General features: G+C 43.6%; 2 protein-coding genes across 2 annotated transcripts; one reads left to right on the top strand and one right to left on the bottom strand.

The window, feature by feature from the left end:
• Positions 1-9,372: 9,372 nt before the first annotated feature.
• LOC133884601 (probable membrane-associated kinase regulator 3) lies at positions 9,373-10,515 on the top strand. Its single transcript, XM_062324065.1, has one exon. The coding sequence runs from the start codon at positions 9,471-9,473 to the stop codon at positions 10,338-10,340; it is 870 nt and encodes a 289-aa protein (XP_062180049.1). The 5' UTR covers positions 9,373-9,470; the 3' UTR covers positions 10,341-10,515.
• Positions 10,516-13,108: 2,593 nt separating this feature from the next.
• Positions 13,109-17,480, bottom strand: LOC133884600 (G-type lectin S-receptor-like serine/threonine-protein kinase At2g19130). The gene is made up of 2 exons (XM_062324064.1): positions 13,991-17,480; positions 13,109-13,886 (listed from the first exon to the last, which is right to left on the bottom strand). Exon 1 carries the CDS (start codon positions 17,325-17,327, stop codon positions 14,817-14,819), a length of 2,511 nt encoding a protein of 836 aa, XP_062180048.1. The 5' UTR covers positions 17,328-17,480; the 3' UTR covers positions 13,109-13,886; positions 13,991-14,816.
• Positions 17,481-21,439: the final 3,959 nt, after the last annotated feature.

The raw sequence follows: 21,439 nt of genomic DNA, 5'->3' as shown, positions 1-21,439 counted from the left end.
GCCGGCCGGAGTGAGGAAGACGGAGATACAGTGCCTCTACCACACAGCCACTGCAGTGCGGGCGAGCCTCAGCTGTGCAGCACGAACAACACCAGGAGCAGCTGCTCCTCCACTCGATCCCCAAATACCGAAGCACCAACTCCAGAGAGAGAAGCTCCGGTCCCAGATCAGAAATCAAGCCAAATCAGAGAGATTAGAGAGAAAAACCGAGAGGAATACTCCAGTCTCTTCTTCTTTTTCCGAGAGGATGCTGACCTTCAAGTAGGCATGAGGACGACGCCATCCAATCTCCCGAGCTTGTCGGACCCGGAGACGGTTGCGCCGCCGCCAAGCCTCCCGCTCCCAGCATCTCCGCCAGCCAAAATGAGACCCGTACCCAAAACCCTAGCGTCAGCCGAGACCTAGAGCACACCGAGAATGGGCCCGGGCCACAAAGAGGAGACAGGCCAGCCGGTCCAAAATAGAAGAGGCCCACGAAAATATTAAAGTTTTCTATTTTCTTAATAATCCCCACCAAAAATTTAATGTTGTAGTCACCGGTTTAATATACAGGATTTGAGTAGAATGTACCTTTCGGGTTTGAACAAATTACCTAGTTGCATGTGGATTGGCTCACACAGGATGAGGAGGACTATACCTTGATCCTCAGCCTTGGTGTGAGAGCCTCCTCACAAGCAACACCCTGTACGAGGCTGTATTAGCCATAGCTCTCGGGTTGGACGTTATGGTCATGTCCAAGTACCTTTACTTCATGAGTGCCACTCAGAGAAGTACCCGACTTCTCTGTGATCACGACCACACAATCACACTCACATAGGTGAATTCTCCTAGATATTCTGTAGGATGATATCTATTGCCATTCGGCACTGAATTCATTAAGAGCCAGCAGCTCACCCTCTCCTACAGCAGAGCATAGCAGCAAATGGGATCAATTTGCTCTTATATCCACACAGCTTGTTCTCCTAGAGCCTAGTTCACGGGATATCCGATCTCCTAGGGTAGGTTACTACCGGTGTGAACTTTATCATAGGGTAATAATCCCATTCCTCTTGACGCCGCTTGAATGACTGTTCTAGCCATTCCTTTTGTGAAAGGATCCGCAAGGTTCCTTTTAGATTGAATATAATCCACTGTGATTATACCCGTCACTAGAGCATGCCTGAGCGACTTGAGTCGCCGTTTTATGTGCTTCGAAGACTTCATATTGTCCTTCCTACTCTTTACCTTAACCAGAACGGTTTGGTTATCGCAGTAGGTGAGAACAGCCGGAATTGGTTTATCCATTATCGGTAGATCAGAAAGGAGTTCTCTAATCCATTCTGCTTCTACGGCTGCTGAGTCTAGCGCCACTAGCTCAGCCTCCATCGTGGAGCGAGTAAGGATGGTCTGCTTAGATGACCTCCAAGACACTGCTCCACCTGCTAGAGTGAAAACATATCCACTCGTAGCTTTCATATCATCTGAGTCACTGATCCAGTTTGAGTCACTGATCCAGTTTGAGTCACTGAATCCCTCTATTACTGCAGGATGGCCAGAATAGTGAATTGCAAGGTTCTTTGTCCCCTTAAGATACTTGAGTATCCTCTCCAGTGCTATCCAATGATCATCCCCTGGGTTGGACGTATAACGACTCAACCTGCATACTGCATATGAGATGTCAGGCCTAGTTGCACTAGCTAAGTACATGAGGGAACCTATCACCTGTGAATACTTTAACTGGTCTTTTCCATGACCTACATTTTTCTTCAGCTTAGCATTTGGATCATAAGGCGTGGCTACAGGCTTACAGTCTATCATACCAAAACGTGTAAGCACCTTGTCCACATAATGGGATTGACTGAGAGTTATCCCATTCTCGTCCTTTAGGAGCTTGACGTTTAGGATTACATCAGCTTCTCCCAAATCCTTCATATCGAAGTTCTAAGATAGAAAAGACTTGATTTGGTTAATCATTTCCAGATCTGTCCCAAACAATAATATATCATCCACGTATAAACATAGAATGACACCTCGACCCCCACCATAGCGATAGTACACGCACTTATCGGCTTCATTAACACAGAAGCCCACTGAAGTTAGTGTAGTATCAAATTTTTCATGCCATTGCTTAGGGGCTTGTTTGAGACCATACAGGGATTTGATTAGCCTGCATACTTTACGCTCCTGTCCTGTTACCACAAATCCATCTGGCTGATGCATATAAATCTCCTCATCCAGCTCTCCATTGAGGAAAGCGGTCTTGACATCCATCTGGTGCACAAGGAGATTATGCGAGGCTGCTAGTGCTAAGAGCACACGGATAGTGGGTAACTTGGCAACAGGAGAATATGTATCAAAATAGTCCTCTCCTTCCTTTTGCGTAAAACCCTTAGCCACTAGTCTGGCCTTGTACTTTTCTATAGTACCATCAGGTCTGCGCTTTCTCTTGAAGATCCATTTGCAGCCGACCGGCTTGCATCCAACTGGGAGGTTTGCTAGCTCCCAGGTTCCGTTAGTGATAATTGAATCCATCTCACTACGGACTGCTTCCTTCCAGTACTCCACTTCTGGAGAAGCGTATGCCTCTGAAAGGTTTCGAGGTTCATCATCCATGACATAGGTGACAAAATCATCTCCCAATGGTTTTCTAGTTCTTTGCCTCTTGCTTCTCCTAAGTTCCAGATCAGGTATTGTGTCATCAATACCCTGAGGAACATGGTCATCAAAAGAAAAATCATGGGAAACGGTTTCATTTGCTCGCATAGGAAAGACGTGCTCAAAGAATGTCGCATCCCGAGACTCCATTATCGAGTTAACGGCAATGTCTGAGACCTCAGAATGGACCACTAGGAATCTATAGGCTGTGCTTTGGTGTGCATACCCTAGGAAGACACAGTCGACAGTCTTTGGTCCTAATTTCTTTTTCTTTGGCAGGAGAACATGAACTTTAGCTAAATAGCCCCATGTGCGAAGAAAGAACAGATTCGGTTTCCTCCCCTTCCATCCTTCATAAGGGGTTACCTCGCGATTCCGAGGAGCGACCCTGTTCAGGATATAGTTAACAGTAAGAACAGCCTCACCCCACCATGAGTTAGCCATTCCAGAACTTTATAACAAGGTGTTAACCAAGTCGCAAATTATTCGGTTCTTTCTTTCGGCTACTCCGTTGGCCTGTGGTGAGTATGGTGGCGTAAATTCATGAATTATGCCACTTTCTTCACAGAATTCAGAGAAATCTCTGGGAATATATTCCCCACCTCTATCAGACCTCAGTCTCTTTATAGTTTTCCCCAGCTGGTTTTCCACCTCAGCCTTATAGATCTTAAAGTATTCTAATGCTTCATCCTTAATTCTTAGCAAATAGATATAGCAGAACCTAGTGGCATCATCTATAAGAGTAAAGAAGTATCTCTTGCCACCCTTGGTTAATATTCCATTCATCTTACAAAGATCAGAATGGATCAACTCTAGTGGCGAGGTGCTCCTCCCCTCGACCGTATGAAACGGTTTGCGGGGCTGCTTAGCTTGCACACACACCTCGCACTTATGACTCTTATTATACTTATATGTAGGAATAAGATCCATCTTGCTCAAACGCACAATTGCTTCATTATTAACATGACATAAGCGAGAATGCCAAATATCAATGTTCTTATTAGAATATGAAGAATAGAAAATATTTGCAGAGCTATCAAGAATAGAAATGCGGAACATGCCTCCGCAATCATATCCTTTCCCTACAAATGATCCACACCTGGTCATCACTACTTTATTCGACTCGAAGACTAATTTTATTCCTTGCCGATACAGCATTGATCCACTGAATAGATTGTGGGTCATGGCAGGCACAAATAGTACGTCCTTCAGGACAAGAGTTTTGCCGGAAGTCAGCTTCAGGCTCACTTGTCCTACTCCGCGCACTGCTGCCGAGACCCCGTTCCCCATCAGTACGGATCCACCGTCTGCGCCCTGGAGAGAAGAGGAACATGCCTGATCAGCACAAATATGCCTTGTAGCACCTGTATCAACCCACCAACTTACTAGTGAATTTGCCATAAAAGCCTCAGGTACATACCCACTAGTGAAGTCGCCTTTGCCGGTATCATTGGCTGTTGCAACTGCCACATGCACTTAGGCTTTGGCAACCTTCTGCTGTTCATGTGTTGGCCCCTTGCCTTTACGGTCGCGGCATCTGTTGGCTTTGTGATCCAACCCGCCGCAGACGTAGCAGACAATTTCAGGCTTCTTCTTCTTCTTCATAGTATTTGCCTTCAGTCCAGAGTAACCAGGCTTAGCCTTCTCCTTCTTCACATTCTTCCTAGGATGGTTCTTGTGTTCGACAAGATTAGCTTGAGCAGGCGCCTTCACCCCACTATAGCCTGCCTTAGACTTCTCCTCGACATTTATAGCAGCAATGAGCTCATTAAGAGTCAATCGCTGCTTTAAGTGCTGACGTGCAGTGACAAAGTCACGCCAAGAAGTGGACAGCTTGGCCAGAATAGCATTAACCTAGAAGTTCTCCAGGAGAACACAACCATACTGGCCTAGATCACGCACGATCAGCTGTAACTCATGGATTTGTTCTATTACTGATCTGCCATCTCCCATACGAAAGTTCAGGTAGCTTGCCACCATGAAGGACTCGTTGCCGTTGTCACTTTCAGCATACTTGTCATTCAGTTCCGTCCACACCTTTCGTGCTTTTCCGAACCCTACGTAGACGTCAAAGAGCCTGTTCGATAGGACGGCCAAGAGACGTGCTAAGGCTGAGGCATTTGCCTTCTCCCAACGGGCCATCAACGCGCTGAGACGCGTTCTTTCGACCTCGTCTTGCACGACTTCCCCCGGAAGGGCGGGCGGCTCTTCGGTGAGGACCCAGAATAGTCTGAGCTCCATCAACCACAGCCTCGTCCGAGCCTGCCAGCGCTTAAAGCCGGTCCATCGAAAATCTCAGGTTTTATCGCGTCCGAGGACGACGGTGGTAGAGTGGAAGAGCCAGAACTAGCCATCACAGAAGCAGTTGGATTTCTGGATTGTTGTATAAAATGTGATAATAAGAGCATGGATTCCATAATTCCATACATAAGTATATAAGATATTGATAGCACATCAACAATCCACATGATCTGAGTGAAATAGGACAGAGGAACTAAAATAACACATATCATGAGTAATATATAATTGGACAGCAGATGTGATAAAGAATCATTAGTGCTCTCAGAAATGAAATAACAATTGGCCCCAGAACTATAAATGTTCTGCTCCCAAATTGTTCCACAATAAGCATCATGAATAGAGCAAAATTTCAGAGTGCCACAATAGTAGATAGAGTCTAATCTAGCTCTCAGAATTTTTCAATTCATCATACTGAAAAGAACTATACAGATCAAAAGAGTTCTCAGTGTTTCTCAATGCTAGCAGTCTACTGCCGCACAACAGGAAAGGATCAACCAGCTATCAAAGACAGTTCTCCACTGCTAGCTCATCAAAAATCAATACCAGAGAAAAATAACATAACTGAGAACATAAGAGCACACATACAGGGATCACACTGATGACCTAAGGTGCAGGAACCGAGTGTCAACCACTCAAATAACCTCCAGGTGATGGCAGTGAATCACAGAGCCAGACTTATCTCATATCACAACTATAGAACTCAAGAAATTTGCTCTATATATCTACACATCTCATCATCATCGAGCAACTAAGCATGCACATCTGAGCTGTCCAATTTAACCGAGAAAGAGAGAGGAGAGTTGATATACTCACAGTGCTATACACTCAAACAGATTAATCAGAGAGGCAAGGCACGACTTTGATGCCGCTGTTCCAGAAATCCAACAACCCGTCGTTGCCGGCCGGAGTGAGGAAGACGGAGATACAGTGCCTCTACCACACAGCCACTGCAGTGCGGGCGAGCCTCAGCTGTGCAGCACCGAACAACACCAGGAGCAGCTGCTCCTCCACTCGATCCCCAAATACCGAAGCACCAACTCCAGAGAGAGAAGCTCCGGTCCCAGATCAGAAATCAAGCCAAATCAGAGAGATTAGAGAGGAAAACCGAGAGGAATACTCCAGTCTCTTCTTCTTTTTCCGAGAGGATGCTGACCTTCAAGTAGGCATGAGGACGACGCCATCCAATCTCCCGAGCTTGTCGGACCCGGAGACGGTTGAGCCGCCGCCAAGCCTCCCGCTCCCAGCATCTCCGCCAGCCAAAATGAGACCCGTCCCCAAAACCTTAGCGTCAGCCGAGACCTAGAGCACACCGAGAATGGGCCCGGGCCACAAAGAGGAGACAGGCCAGCCGGTCCAAAATAGAAGAGGCCCACGAAAACATTAAAGTTTTCTATTTTCTCAATAACTTGTTCCATAAAAAAATTTGTCGACCCATTCACACTAAAATCTGCACTCAGGTTGAAAGCTAATATTTGCTTACCGTTGAAATTTTGTTGGCTGTGCTTACCTTTCCTTATGTCTGTTACAATTAGCTAATTAGGCAAGGAAATTTTTGCTGACTACTCACTGCTCGGCGTATTAATTAGTTTTGTCTTTCTAGTTAAGTATCTTTGCTCTAGCTCAAACAAACAAGCTATTTCATATATAGGAACTTTCTATAAGCTATGTAGGTCTATTCTTTTGGTCCAAAGGGTTTCACAAATTTATTTTCATAGAGCACCATTGTTTATAGATGATGATTTTATCTTATTGTGTCTTTGTCCATTTTGCTTATAACTGCTCGGAGGGCTTTTTCTGTTTCATTTTAAGACAAAGAATATTGTTTAGATATAATAAGTTTTCAATACAAAAACATAAATTCATAATTTATTTTTAAAATTAACAGTCCTTTTTGAGGACCCTCCATTTTTACTTGCCCTGAGCCCCTGAAATGTTAGGACCGGCCATGCTCTGATGGCTTATGAACCAGCAGATCGAGTGTGCTGCACACACACCTCACAATCTCTCATGAAAGAAAGTAAAGACGACTTCCGGTGCTTAGATTGCACTCCTTTTCGAAAGCAAGTCTAAATTGCACTCCTAGCAAGTACCGTGGTTGATCTCGAATCAAACTAGAACCTAGCTAGGCCAAGTTGGCAAAGAGAACATTATGTTTCTTGGGCGCTACAACATTTGCTCTCTTTTGCTTGAAATGAAAGGAGAGCAGCAAAAGTGTTATAGATATCTTGTTTAGCTCCAAAGCAACATAAACCAATTGTGTCACAGGCCGCAAAACACATAAAACACTGGCATCACCTGCGTTGGCATTGATCTCGAATCCTAGTGCAATCTCAATCTTATGGGCTGAATCATTATCATACCAAGCTCACTCCCTGACAGTCTTCACATGCAGATAAACTAAAGATGAAGCAGCAGCTCTTGAATCTTGATGCCTACACTCGTAGTTCTAAAATAATCACAGTACTAGGAGTGCTCTCTTGCTCTAAAGTTGTTAGTGATCCAACTTAAACAATGAGTTGGTTAGCCATAAAAAACGATGGGCTCGGACTACTGAACAAGTGGTTTTGCACAGTATGTGGGACTGAGTCACATGCTTACACAAGCACTGTCCTCAGGGTGCACACATCTCTAGGGTTCCCTTTGGGTTGAGAGCTGAGCTCCCAGTTCAGTCCACTCCACTGTTGAAGCTTGGAGCCCTTTTGGACCGGAGGATCAAGGCCAACGGCTGGTCAAACAAGCTAATCGCCTGCCGGCAGCTAATCTTGTGAGCAGTGACTGAATGAATGCTGGCAGCTTTACGCACCCCAGTAATTGTAGCAAAATAAAAGCGTGTTTGTTTGGTTTAACCCCACTGTAACATCAGTCCAAAGGTATGTTTAACTTTAACCTGCGGTAGTAAAGAGAAAAGAAATGAAGGAACCCATCTCCGGTTGGTTTGGTGGCCAGCATTGTTGTGAGATAGAAGACAGAGAGACACATCGCACATCGCACATCTCTCTCTCTGAAACATGGTGAGCCCATGATGTGGTTTGGTCAGGCTTTGACAGAAAGCTTACCATCCGCGCTTACCAACCGGAGCTACTGATACTACAGTACATTTGCTACCATCTTCATAGTAAGTTCTGCATCTTTAACCGTTCATGCCTGCCTTTTGGCCGCCTTTCTGTCCTGAAATGCCTCAGTCACTCCTTGCCTTTGCTTGCTGCAACCCAAGCACCTACTGCCTCTCTTCCTTTCCTTCCCGGTAGCTTGGACACGATCCAGTCAGAAAGCCGGCATGCATTGCATTGAGAATTGAATGGCGCGTTATAACTGCGATGCTCCAACGCCGGTATGCAGCGAGGAATGGACATGACTTGCCAAAGGGAACAATTCCTGTTTGTTTTTTTTATTCTGGTTATTGATTTTAGCCAAAAAAACAAAAACAAGAACAAACAGTTCCAATTTAAAAGTTGATTATCATAATTCACAAACTAAGTTATACTACGAAATTTTACAATTCATAATCTAATGAAAAAAGCTTTTTCGTATAGTACAGATTGCGACAATCCACACTAAAACAAATAGGGTCTTACTATGCCATCACCCTAAGATTCTGATGAACAAGCATGCACAGTACTGATTCTGATGCATATAAAACATGCTGTTTCCAATCAGAGTTGTTTTTTTTATATATACACTGAAAACTCCTTAGAGGCAATGTGCCGTTTTTTAAAAGCGTTTTAGCACTCCCTCAAGAGTTAAAATGCTGATTCGAATCGGAGAGTTGTTTGTGTATAAGCTGAAAATTGCTTCGAATTAAAGAAGCACTCCTCCTTGTCATGGGCGAGCATGATTAGATTAGAGAATGCATAAGCGGCAGCTGGTCTTTGAATCAGCCTGCCGGCATCACGCTTGCCCTCCTAACTGCAAAACAGTTCATCAAACGGAAAAAGGATGGAACGCCCAAACCCAAAACTAATCAAAAAGGCCAAAACGAGCCAAGCAGAAGCTAAGATGATCCTGGTTCATCATCACATACAGCCACTTGTATTTCTATTGGAAGAGAGGCCGACAGGGAACCTCACACTCCTCTCCCCTCTGGAACCTGATCCTAATGTCGCCGGTGACATGTGAGCCCCTCCTCTTTGGACCCTTATGTGTCAGCGACGTTAGGTCATATGATCCCTCCAGCTCCTCTCTTGCCAGATCAAGATAACTTGGTCCTGCACTTGCATTTACAGTCTATTTCCCAGAAGCAAATTCTATTAGATTTTATATAGAAAGACGCTCGTGAGACTTTATCAATATTATTTCGTGATGTAATAACTAGACTAAAGAGAAAAAAAATAAGTAAACACGTGTTATTACAAGAAAAAATCTTTTGTAGAATATATTCTGAAGAATTTACATCCACGTTCCCCTACCCAATAACACAAACTGTCACGCACACTGCTCCCAACCTCTCTCAGCTAGCCCAAAACCCTATAAACCATCCAAGTTCCAATCCTCTCTCCTACCTGCCTCCCTACAAAGCTGCATTTGGCATTGCAGCAATGGAGAGGCCCCCGACACTGGTGATCCAGGACGACTACATCGACATGGACCTCACCCCGACCGCCACGCCGCTGCAGCCCTCCTCGCCCCGCTTCGAGTTCCAGAGCGCCGGCGCCGGCGGCAGCAAGAACAGGGAGGAGGCCTTCGCGTCGCCGGCGGACGAGCTGTTCTACAAGGGCAACCTGCTCCCGCTCCACCTGCCGCCGCGGCTGCAGCTCGTGCAGAGGCTGCTGCAGGAGCAGCAGGTTGAGCAGGTGCAAGGGGTCAAGAGGGATGCGGTGGAGGGGGGAGACGACGCCGCCAAGGTGTGCGCCGCCAAGAAGCAGTCTTGGGCCAAGAGGCTCAAGGTGGTGAGGCGGTGGGCGTCCAGGGAGTACATCAGGTCCCTCTTCTTGACCAAGCCCTGCGACATTGTTGTCGACAGCAATGGCAGCGGCAGCGTCAGTGCGAGGGGGAGCGCGCTGGATCAGGAGGAGGTGTGCAGCCACCGAATGTCCTTCTCCGGTATCATCCGGCGGGTGCGCCTGGTGGCCACCAAGGCGTCGCCGCCGCCGGGGGTCTCGCCTCTGTGCTCGTCCTCGTCTTCGTCCTCGTCGTCGACGCCGTCCTGCGGCAACGCGAACGGGTTCTTCAGGGCAGCGGCGACGCCGGCGCTGAAGCGGAGCAGCAGCGCCGGGTCGGAGGAGGGCGCCATCCAGGGCGCCATCGCGCACTGCAAGCGGTCTCACCTGCTACAGCAGGGGATGATGGTCTCCGCGAGGAGGAGCGTGAGCGACGTGGTGTTCTACTCGGTGACGAATACTCCCAGGGCCTCCTCCGTCGCCGCCGGCGAGGCGGCGCAGGAGAGGCAGGAGATGTGCAGGGGGTGACGCAGACGCATGACCTGAGATGGATCATCAAAGCAACATTCTTTTTGTTTCTTTGCTTGTGAAGATGAAAAGCAATGTGCGTTGTGGATTGCTTGCTGTGGGGGATGCAATGCGATGCGTCTGTCTCCCTGTTTAATTTTCTTGATTTTCCTGGAGCAAAGGTTTTTGTGTTTTAGCTATGGATCTTTCTTTGTCCATTTCTTCCCAGCTGCTCTTCTTCTGATACATTCTTCGCCATCTGTCATCCATGTCTCCAAGCTGCTCTCTTGTGTAGCGTGGTGAGGTGAGGTGCACAGTGGTGAGTAAATGATGCAAGGGTGGCACTGACTTGCTGGCACTCACAAGTACACCGCTTGACCATACCTTATCACCTCCTTCCCTGCCCTGTACAAATCAATCTGCTTCCACCTACCTCGCATTTGCAGTCAGTCCATGGAGCACTGTGTTGTAGAGTGTCGAGTACTCCAGCTCCAGCCCAACTCTTTCTCTGCCATGCCATCTTCTTCCACGCTACGCACCTGCACTGCTGCATCCTTGGCTTCAAAACGAAGTTTTGAGCTGCTAGTGCATTCCATGAAAAATGTTTGCGGATGCTTGGGCTTTTCTCAACATGATGCTTTTAAGGAAGGCAACGAAACAAGGTTGAGGTCCCATCCAAATGAAGTGTCCACAAATAGATTGGCAAAAGCAAAGCAGTAGTAGGCAGATCTGCAACAGACTAGCTAGGATTAGGAACGTCGTCGTGGCATTGTCCAGAAGGGGAACAAACAAACTACCAATCAAGTCTCCATTTGACCATTTGAATGCCTCTTTTTTTTTTAACATTTGAATGTTTTTGCTCTTAGATTTGCTAGTGATTGTGAAGAATTGGAGATACCTTAATGGTTACGGGGTACCTGACTGAAACAGCTGCAAGCGGAGTAACATTGGCCACTGACTGACAGACTCACAGCAACACCATAAGGTGGTGAAAAGGCGAGCCCCTTTGATCTGATGATTGCCAGCTCTCAGCTCTCCCCCCACCATGGCTTGTCTTCTCTCTTCTCTCTTCTGAGAGAGATGGCTCACTCATGTAATCCAAGCACAACAGGCCCAGCTGATGAGCACGGACACTGGAGAGAGAGAGAGAGATTCCTTTCTCTCACCATCTGATCCTGCGCCTGTGGCTCTGTGAGTGGCTATTAAAGTTACAGCATTAAGCAACAGCGCCAATGGATGGAGCAAACCATTTGCCCGTAACAAACCAAAGAATCTTCTGCAAAAGTGAGTCGGGTGGCCATGAAAAAAGCTACCACCTTTTCTGTTTCTGTTGTTCAGGAGGGAGAAAAGGTGATGGAGAGAGATTTGCAATCACAACAAACTGTAAAAGGAGGGGGAAGTCCCGTGTGCTGAGTACAACACTGCTTTGGTTCGAGTGCATCCATAGCGAATAACTAGGTCATGATCATGTACAACGATTGTCGTGTTCTGGAACAAAGATCGAACGGCAAATTCAGAAATAGACCAAAGGCAAAGGCGCAGCCAATTGTTCAACGTATTTGCAAAACCAGAACCAATAAGTCGGCAGATGGAGCAGAAGAACAATGTAATTACTGCTAAGCTGTTAGCATCTGGTGGAGTTGCAGTGGCAGACGCCAGAAGGAGCAGCGAAGAACAGCTGATAGTTTGACTGACAGGTCAAAGCTACCAGTACAAAAATACAGCAATAGACAAGCGTTTCGCTGAACAAATCGACAATGTTATGGTGTACTACTTCATTTTATTTGTTTGCAAAATGCAACTGCATGGCACGATAGGCATCAATGCTTCATGCGGCTCAACTCATATATTTTCTAGCAGTAAATGACAAGATATCTGTCAAACAAACAGGATTTGTACCTGTAGTATTCTGTAGGCAGGAGGCGGCAGCTTCATCACTTGTTTGACGCCAAGGTCCAAACTGCGAAACATAAGAATCTCATTAAATTTTGTTAGGATGTTCCAAAACTCAACAGCAGCCTAGTTTAAAGTAATCAGGACAGGGTTTATCTTTAACGAGACATGCCAAAACCACTGCTTGGCCGGTTCCTGAAGTTGTGATGACAGCAGGAACAGTGTTGGCTCCTTGCTGGTTCTTGAGTGAACAAAAGCATACCAGGAATTCCTTTCAGCTACCGACCATCAGTCACGTGTAGGTCGTCGCAATGTGAAGCTGGATAGTTGCAGGGATTCAAGTATACTTTGGATTCTCAAGCTGGTCATCCAGAACGATTTGTCATCAAACATAACCATCCAGAAAGAAAATTGAACAAATAACAAATCTTACTGGTATCAGTATCATTGGGTTCATTTGTCTAGAGTTCAAAGCGAAATACAAGTAAAGAATCAGCTGCATCTGTCTGTAACCTGACTGTAATGGGGTAAGTTATCTGCTGACATAGAAAACTAGATATCCAAATGAGGTTAGTACACTTTTTGCTCCGCGGTGAGTGTTTGTTCATGGGAGATCAAGATACATGCATATGAGGACAATAGCCAAAGTTGAGCCAGATCAAACACAAAAGGGTCCCCCTTATGTAGGCTGCAACGCTAGACACGCGCTTGACTACTTTTTCTCAGCACGATTTTCTAATTTTAGCCCAAAAAAGATTTAAATAAAAACATCATTACGAAAAACAAACGCCCTTGCAGAATAAGGCTACCATTTTTTAAAGGAAAACAGCAGGGGGCACTATATAGCAAGACATGATGTGTCATTTTCTTAGACAATCTTAAGGGACAGAAGAGAATAAGAAATCGAATGATATTCCAGTGTCTCCTTTTAAACAATTTACCATGTTCCAGTTCTCCATACAGAATGATCTAAAAGAAAAAAAAATCTCTATACAGAAAACAAACACTGAAACCAAGCTTTTACTGACTCCAAGATACACCAAAGTAGTCAGATAGCTTCTTGCCCATTGCTAGCTCTTTTCCAACCCACCAAAGTTGTATCTTTTCATGCTTGTTGTCTGTGTATTGCTTACAAGATAGATTTGATAATAAGCAGAAGTTATCCCATGTAATGATGTAACTATTCTTCATCAAAGAAAATCATTGCCGGCTTGTGAGTTGGAACTAGTACTTAACTAGGTTGATAGACTTTATAAGAGATTCAAACTTCAAATGCTTAGTTGTCGAATATCTATCTATGGAGTATATACGCATAATGTAACATCCTAGGGTCCCATAGAAATCTGGAATGCTATTTAACTACGCTTCAAGCATATCGAACTATATATATATATATTTCGGCAGTATCTCTCTTAAAACGAGAGGCAACACGAAAGCAACAGCAGATAGATGTATATGTTATGAAATAACATCACACCAACATTTAACAATATCCTAGTAAAAGAGAAGAACAAGAACTTGACCACTCTATGGCATATTTAAGATAGTTAAGCAACGACACCAGCATCTATTACATTATTACTGTAACATTACTTTGAATAGTGTAAGTGATGTCATGAGTGTGTAAGACGTGCTGCTAAGCTCTTCCCTCCAAACTAGCTTCAAGAAGATAACCTGAGGAGGGAAAATGCAAGAGTGAGATCGGATAATTTCAGCAAGCGAACTACTTTAACAAGATATTTAAACCATAGTATTTAAAACATCAATTTAAAACTTACACGGGTAGGATATTCCAATTAGCAGAAACATCAATAGCGAGCAAGAAACGGCTCTCATCAGAGTTCTACTACCACAACGCACAACACAAGTGAGGTTAATTATATTGACAACAATTGACAACCGTAATCGAGCAGAAACAAGTGGATGCAATTACATTATTCATCATGTTCATTTTTTTTAACAGGGTTAAACTGTTACTTCTAAAAGTAGACCAATAAAAATATGTTCATAGCAAACATAAATATAACATAAGCCAGATAAAAAAACTATCTATCATATATTAAATGATATCAACATCTATAATTGACTTTAACTTCTAAGAGTTAAATAGGACTTCTAAGAAAATATCATCATCCAAAACATCATGAATAGAGTTCAAGTTATAATAATAATAAATGACAGTATTAAGAATAACCCACTCGTAACCACATAACTTCTACAATTGATAAGATTATTCAAACATTTGCATGCAATTCATCACAACCAAATGGTATATGAAAGATTACTGCAACGCAATATCACACATATGAATACTATGCAATACAAATCCACGTAGGACTTCAATACTTTCATTAATCCATAAGTCATACCACAATGAACCCTACGATACAACTTAGCAATTAGAAGCTTGCCTCCTTTTATTACTTCCACTCCACATTAGTGTTGGATAGTACCAACTTAATAGAGATTTGTCTCTCGTGGTTTATTACCTCTGTATTGGAGGGTTTTTTCCATGTATCCAAAATTCCTAACAATTAGAACTTTAAACTTTGCTAAAAAAAAGACTAGTAACATCGACTACAAAGTATTTTTGAATTATTACACTCAAGCTACATCAGAGCATTTCGTTATAGCTGCAAGTAGTCTTGGCATTGGGGGCATATCAAGCTCCTGTAGACCCTCAAGAACCTGGACCACTTCACCCATTGTCGGCCGATCAGACTCATTATCTTGGATGCACCAACATGCAACTTTGCAAATCCTAACTGCCTCTTCCAAATTGAAGTCACCATGTAACTGTGGATCCACCAAACTCTGCACATCTCCCTCATGAAGCTTGTTGATGGCTTGCACAGGGAAATAAGCAACATGACAACTGCTGCTAGTGTATACTTCATGTGAATTCCTCGTTCCTGATATGATTTCCAACAATACCATACCAAAACTGTAAACATCAACTTTTGGTGTAATAGCAACTCCGCTAAGCCATTCTGGGGCAAGATACCCTGCAGTTCCTCTAAATGTAGTTAGAACTCGACTAAAATCCCGTCCTACAATCGTTGCCATCCCAAAGTCTGCAATTTTAGGAACAAATGATGCATCGAGAAGTATGTTTTGTGGCTTAATATCACAGTGTATGATGCATTCGCGGCAACTCTGATGCAAGTAGGATAATCCTTTAGCAACTCCTATGGCTATTCGATACCTGGTGATCCAAGTTAGGACAGTAGAACTGCTCTGAAATAGGTGTGCATCCAGAGACCCATTTAACATGTGTTCATACACAAGTAGCCTCTTATCACCTTCACAACAGAAACCAATCAATTTGACTAGGTTGATATGTTGGATCAATCCAATTGAGCTCACCTCAGCCCTGAATTGTTTCTCTCCCTGACGGGCACCATCAAGCCTTTTCACTGCTATAGAAGTCGAATCACTTAACACTCCCTTGAATACAGAACCAAAGCCACCTCCTCCCAGCTTCTCTGAGAAATTTTTAGTAGCATGACATAAATCGGTGTATCTCAAGGCTACAATTCCACCACTACCGTGAGTGCCGTGTAATGGCACACCAAACCACTTGAATTTGTTCCTCCAAACCATTAACAACAATATGAGCATTAGTAACCCAAAACTAGTAATGCTTGCAGTAGCGACAATAACTCCAACATTTGGTTTTCTTTTGTTGTCTTCTCTCAAACTTTGCAAATCTTTGGCGGAAAGGCGAAGGTAAAGAACATCTTCAGCAGTAATATCAGTAACATCATTCAGGTTTACATTAAGCAATTTCCCATGCCAGACTGAGCATATGCTGTTATTATAGGAATAAGCAGTGCAGGAGCAGTCATTGAGACACGCTTCTGCACATTTGTTCTGAGTGGTAGCACCTCCAATGGTTTGGGAGTCAAGGGGCAATGTGACACGAGCTATGGGGTGGAACATGTCTGTTGAACTTGTGTTTTTCTTACTAGCTGTGCAATCTAACGGAGTATTTCTGACGCACCCTCCGGTTCGATCACCAAGCTCCCAATCCCGAGGTGACTTCTGAGAGAAGCTTTCCATACAGTCACAGAATGGGCTCGACTTATCATTGCAAATCGTGAAGGGTCCACAGGTAGCAGACACCAGGCAAGGAACTTCAGGTTCGGCATATATGGTTTCCCAAGACTGTCTGACTTGTGACCAAACATTCAGCTTGATCTGACCAGAGATGTCTATGGAGACAAATGTGGAGGATGATTCATTCAATAAGGTGTACGTGAAGTACTTTTCTTCATTGTTCTCGACATATAAGGGGTTAAACAAACCTTTGGTCTGTGGTTTCATGTTTAGCAGAGACTTGAGTACTGGTATAAGTTCATACGATAATTTTCCGGCTGACCAAGACCAATACACTACAGAGGGGGGGTAGTGGCGCCTGAGGAGCACCACCCCGTCGGTGTCTAGTTCAATGCTGTACGAGCCAAGACCCGGATCAATCAAGCTCTTCTTTGAGATGTACTGACGATTCAAACCAGTGACCTTATTCCAGCCTAACTTGGCGCCCGGAAGCCCAACATCTACAGGGTAGTCAAAGCTCTGCCATAACAGAATATTACTAGATGGGCTTTCTGCTATAAGGGCTAGGTTTCCAGTGTTCATGAGCACAACACTAGTCGCGTTTGTGCTGGTTTGTGTCGTCCTATTGACAATAGTAGTGGACCAGATTATGGATTCAGTACTGGCATTGTTTAAGATGATGACAAGGTTGCCATCTCTTGAGATTTTGAGCTGTGTTAGCTTGAGCTCGGGATCAGCGATGGGCTTCTCCCTATTGGCAACCCAGACAGTAGTAAAAACAGGGATCTTATTGAACCATATGCCAAGGTACCAGCCGGGGGAGGAGGAGGTTGTGGCGGTGTTGACGGTGGGCTTACTGATGATGCCTGTTGGCTCTGGCTGGAAGAAGCCGAGCGCAAACTTGCCGTTCCTTGAGACGAGCTTGTCACCGACAGCGAGCACTTGGCCTGCCATGAGAGTGTCACCTTTTGTGGCGGCGGAACATGAGGGAGTGTGCAGGGAAGAGAAGAGAAGAAGCCCCTGCGCGAGTAATAGTATGCAGCTCAAGGGAGGCATGGCCGGAGAAGTGAGTGTCTGAATTGGAGAAGAGAGGAATACTGATGGTGGGTGGATGCAGTGCACTGATGTGTGGTGTCCTGCTCTTCGATTTGGAGAAGAAGAGCGTACGTATATAAAGAAAGAGGTTGCAACTATTCTGTGGAAAGAAAATAGTACGTACTAGGTAGATGCTGCAAGCGGTACTGCATGCATGTGAAGGCGGGCTGACAGCGAAGAGACACGGCAACGACGCTGCGGGTCATACGAATTCAGACTACTGTTGATTGCGACAGGACAGCGCTTGGCCAGCCACTTTGTACTGGCATGTACCAAATCGTTTTTAAGTCTCTCTCAATCTGAGGATATTTTTAGTGGCTACTATCTTCTATTTCTTTTAGTATATTTTGAAAAGATTCTATTTTTAATTTTTCATGTCTCATCATATTTATAGCTATTTTTTATTTTCTCTTTTTTAAACTAGTTTTTTAAGATTTTCATCCACAAATAAGATTTTATTTCACATCACTTCATCTTTATTTCACTCACTTCTTTTTTCCCTATATCATAATAATAAGAGCTAACCTTCGTCAAGGACTACTGGTACAAGGTCCCGCAGACAGAAGAGCACAGCATGTCCCTCCCAGCACGCCACCAGGAGGACTTTCAATGAGTCTTCCATGAGCGTTTACCTGAGTCTACCATGGTCAAGTCAAGCTCGAACTGGGTTGGTCATTTCACCATTTTCGTATTTTTCCTTCCTTGTTTGGGATGTGCGTCATGTTTTGGCGATGTACTTTGGATCATTTTTTTACTACTCCATGATACAACGACGAACAGCTCTCCTACTGATTTAAGGAAAAAATAATTTAGATGAGGATTTTCGATCTTTCGATGAGAGCTGAGAGCTAGGAAAACTTTAATTTGAGAAGGAGTCGACGTTGGCGATCCGACTATAACGACCATAAGAGCGCTACATCTTAGCAACCGGTACACTAACTCTGAATTATTATTGTTCTTATCGTGCCAAAAACAACCTTAAACCTACTAACAATCGAAAAACAAGTAAGAACAAGCAAATAACTTACAAATTTAGCCACGAGGTTTAATCTGTTACATCAAGGTGGGGTTCTGAATCGAATAAATCGGGTGATCTATCCGACACACACGTTTACAAGTAAGTAGCAGAAGCTATCTTAGTTCTAAAACAAAACCCAAGTTCAAAGTGACGATTGCTGATAGTATTTATAGGTAGAAAGTCACGAGGAGGTGCAAATCCTAACTAAAGATGTGTCCATATGGGCTCTACTGGATATAAAGCTCAAGGTCCATAGCTGGAGGGTTCAAATATTCTTGGACCGAATCTGAACAGCTTATGTGAAATTTGATGATGAGATTGGTCCATCTAAAAGTAGATGATGAGATCTTTCTATCAAATAATCATGAGCCTCCACCACCCTCCGAAGTCAAGAGTTATAGTCGATTCAAAATGGCAATAGTTGGAGGATCTGAATATATGGTCCGAACATTCTTTGGTCAATTACAGACAGCTTCTGTCAAATTTGATGGTGAGGTTAGATCCATCTGAAAGTAGACGAGGAGATCTTTCCATCAAATAGTCTTGAGCCTCCAACATCCTTCAGAGTTAAGAGTTATGGCCGATTTAAAATGGTAGTGGCTAGTGATCCGGACCAGCGGTCCAAACTTGCTCTTGGTTACTCTGCTCCTATCTGGTTCTTCTCCCAAGTTATGAAGCGTTAAAAAAAATATTATAGGACCTTAGTAGCATCCAATTCGAAGAAGAACTTGTATGGACAACTAGAAATAACTTTACCTGACAATTAAGTCAATGTGCTCGAGCTCGAGTCATTAGCCCATGCTGTGCAATAGGCGTGACTGTTCTGGGATATCCTCATCAAAAAAAGATCACCAATAAAAGTGAAAACGGATCGGGTAGTACACTTTTGACATTACTATACATATTTTAATTCGAATACGAATATGGATCCGAATATCCTCAAATATGAATATGAATCGGATAGTTCAAACGCGAATCCGCATTCGGATATCTACTTGATCGGGTTGTATGTAAATATCATACATCCGTAACGACAATTTTTTTATTTTAGTGCGCAAAAAAATCTTTCACAATTGCAATTAATTGGAATTACCGAAATTTTATTTGAAATTCATGTCAAAAATTTAATTTTTTGGTCAAATTTGACTAAAATTTGTTCCAATTTGATTGGGTTGGAATATATCAATTTCGTTCACCTCTGAAATTTCTAAAACTTTAGCGAATTTGATTCCACGGTTAGGCAGATACGGATATTATCCATTTTCACCCTCGAATTCGGATATTCACGTTCGAATCTAAATCTCGAAAATGAATTTGAATGTATTCATTTTAGTATCTATTTCAGAAACAAGTATGGATATAGATATTCATATTCATGTTTTGACAGATATGAATATCAGATAATTCAAATAACTACTATCCATTTTCCACCCTAATCACCAATTAGCAAGGCTGTTGCTGACGCCCGAGATCGAAGGAAAATGTGGATGCTATGCCTTGCTTTCACATGAATCTCTTCCTCAGGTAGCAAATTTTCCTTTCCTGCTTGGACAGTCCCTCTCCCATTTTTCTGCTTTGCATTTTCAGATTCATGAGTGGGTGTATTCAGTATTGGCATCGCCGGTTGGTCCTGGGAGTCTCAGCGTGTTTGGGTTGCTGTTGCTGACGGCCCGGGAAGACGCGGCAATGACGCTGCATGCGGGTCAAAAGATTGAGGATTAATTAGGACAGCACTACCCACTTGCACAAGCTGGGAGAAATCGGAAGCGACACCGAAGAACCAGAAGCAATAACTAATCCCATTGGAAAATTGCTGCCGACATCCGCTAGAGGATACAAACCGGATAATCGTCGCAAAACCGTAACTTGAGGCATCCCATCGGAATATATTTAACGCACGCCCGCGTGATTAAACAAGCCGGAATAATTCTTCCCTAACCGTAAGAACAACCATCTTACCGGAACAATTAATTGCTTTCGACGCTCTCGGAAGAACTAAAACCAGAATCTACGCATTTAATACCGGATTCGTATAATTAATGAAATAAAAATATGAACATTTCCCTTTTTTATCGAAAGTAAATAGTCCGGTTTATTTGATCTTATATTACGGTAATCTTGACACTATTTTCTTGGAAGCTATTTTACAAGGCGCATGCTGTATCTTATGTGGGCTCACATTTTTCAGCCCATATGTTGTTCCAGCCCATGTTTGTTTTAATTGTGCATGACGAGGGCATGGGCAATACTAAACACTAATCTTGGAGTAATGTTCAATAACCATTGTTCACAAATTTACCACGTATGAATATTACTGAATAAATAGTTTTTGTATGTTGTCAACATTTTTTCTCTATTTTCATTTCTAAATGAAACAAAAATAATCTAAGGTATGAAAAATCTGTAAATCGTGACCACCGCTTGTTGCTTTGTTCCGGCTTAGTTTTTATACGAGGAATATAAAGAGACGCGAACAATGTTGTGCTTAAAACCATTCCAACCATATTCTTTTCATTTCGTTTCTTTCTTGATTCTGCTTTCTATTCTCGTTCCTTTTATTTTTTCTCATCTCCAACTCCCATCACTTCCGCCTGTTCGCCTACTTTTCGGTCACTTCAAATTCCGCACTGTCCCTTCTCCATCATACCTACTTCTCAATCCCTGCTTCCTTCGCCAATCTCCCTTCTCCATCATGGCCGGTATTCCCCCAGCGCCTGTGACTTCGTCGTTCTCTAGGACGGAGGAGCTGATGCTGGAAGACTCCGGTGGTAAATCAGGCCAATCTTTTGAGATGGTTGACAAGCTTTTGTGACATAAATCAGAACTTGTGATGATTAGAACTATGTTGTATCGTGGTTAATGCTTCAGTGTGTGTTCTGGACATGTTAATAGTATGGTCAATCCGTTGCGCTTTTAATTTCTGAAGTGTCAGGCTGTGTGTGCAAAATGATGATATGTAAATATGCCATGCTGAAATCTTTGTACTGACGAAAATTCGGAATGTGGAGAAGCACGTAATGTTACTGATATGATTCTGTATATTTTGTTGAAGGAT

Source organism: Phragmites australis, chromosome 11, assembly GCF_958298935.1.
Source record: "Phragmites australis chromosome 11, lpPhrAust1.1, whole genome shotgun sequence".
Taxonomy (NCBI): domain Eukaryota; kingdom Viridiplantae; phylum Streptophyta; class Magnoliopsida; order Poales; family Poaceae; genus Phragmites; species Phragmites australis.
The sequence above is the reverse complement of the archived record's forward strand: the minus strand, read 5'-3'. Positions and strand labels throughout refer to the sequence as shown.

What these genes read in the sequence shown, in the direction of transcription:
- LOC133884601 (XM_062324065.1), top strand. Translation starts at nt 9,471, where the DNA reads ATGGAGAGGCCCCCGACACTGGTGATCCAGGACGACTACATCGACATG.
- LOC133884600 (XM_062324064.1), bottom strand. Translation starts at nt 17,327, where the DNA reads ATGCCTCCCTTGAGCTGCATACTATTACTCGCGCAGGGGCTTCTTCTC.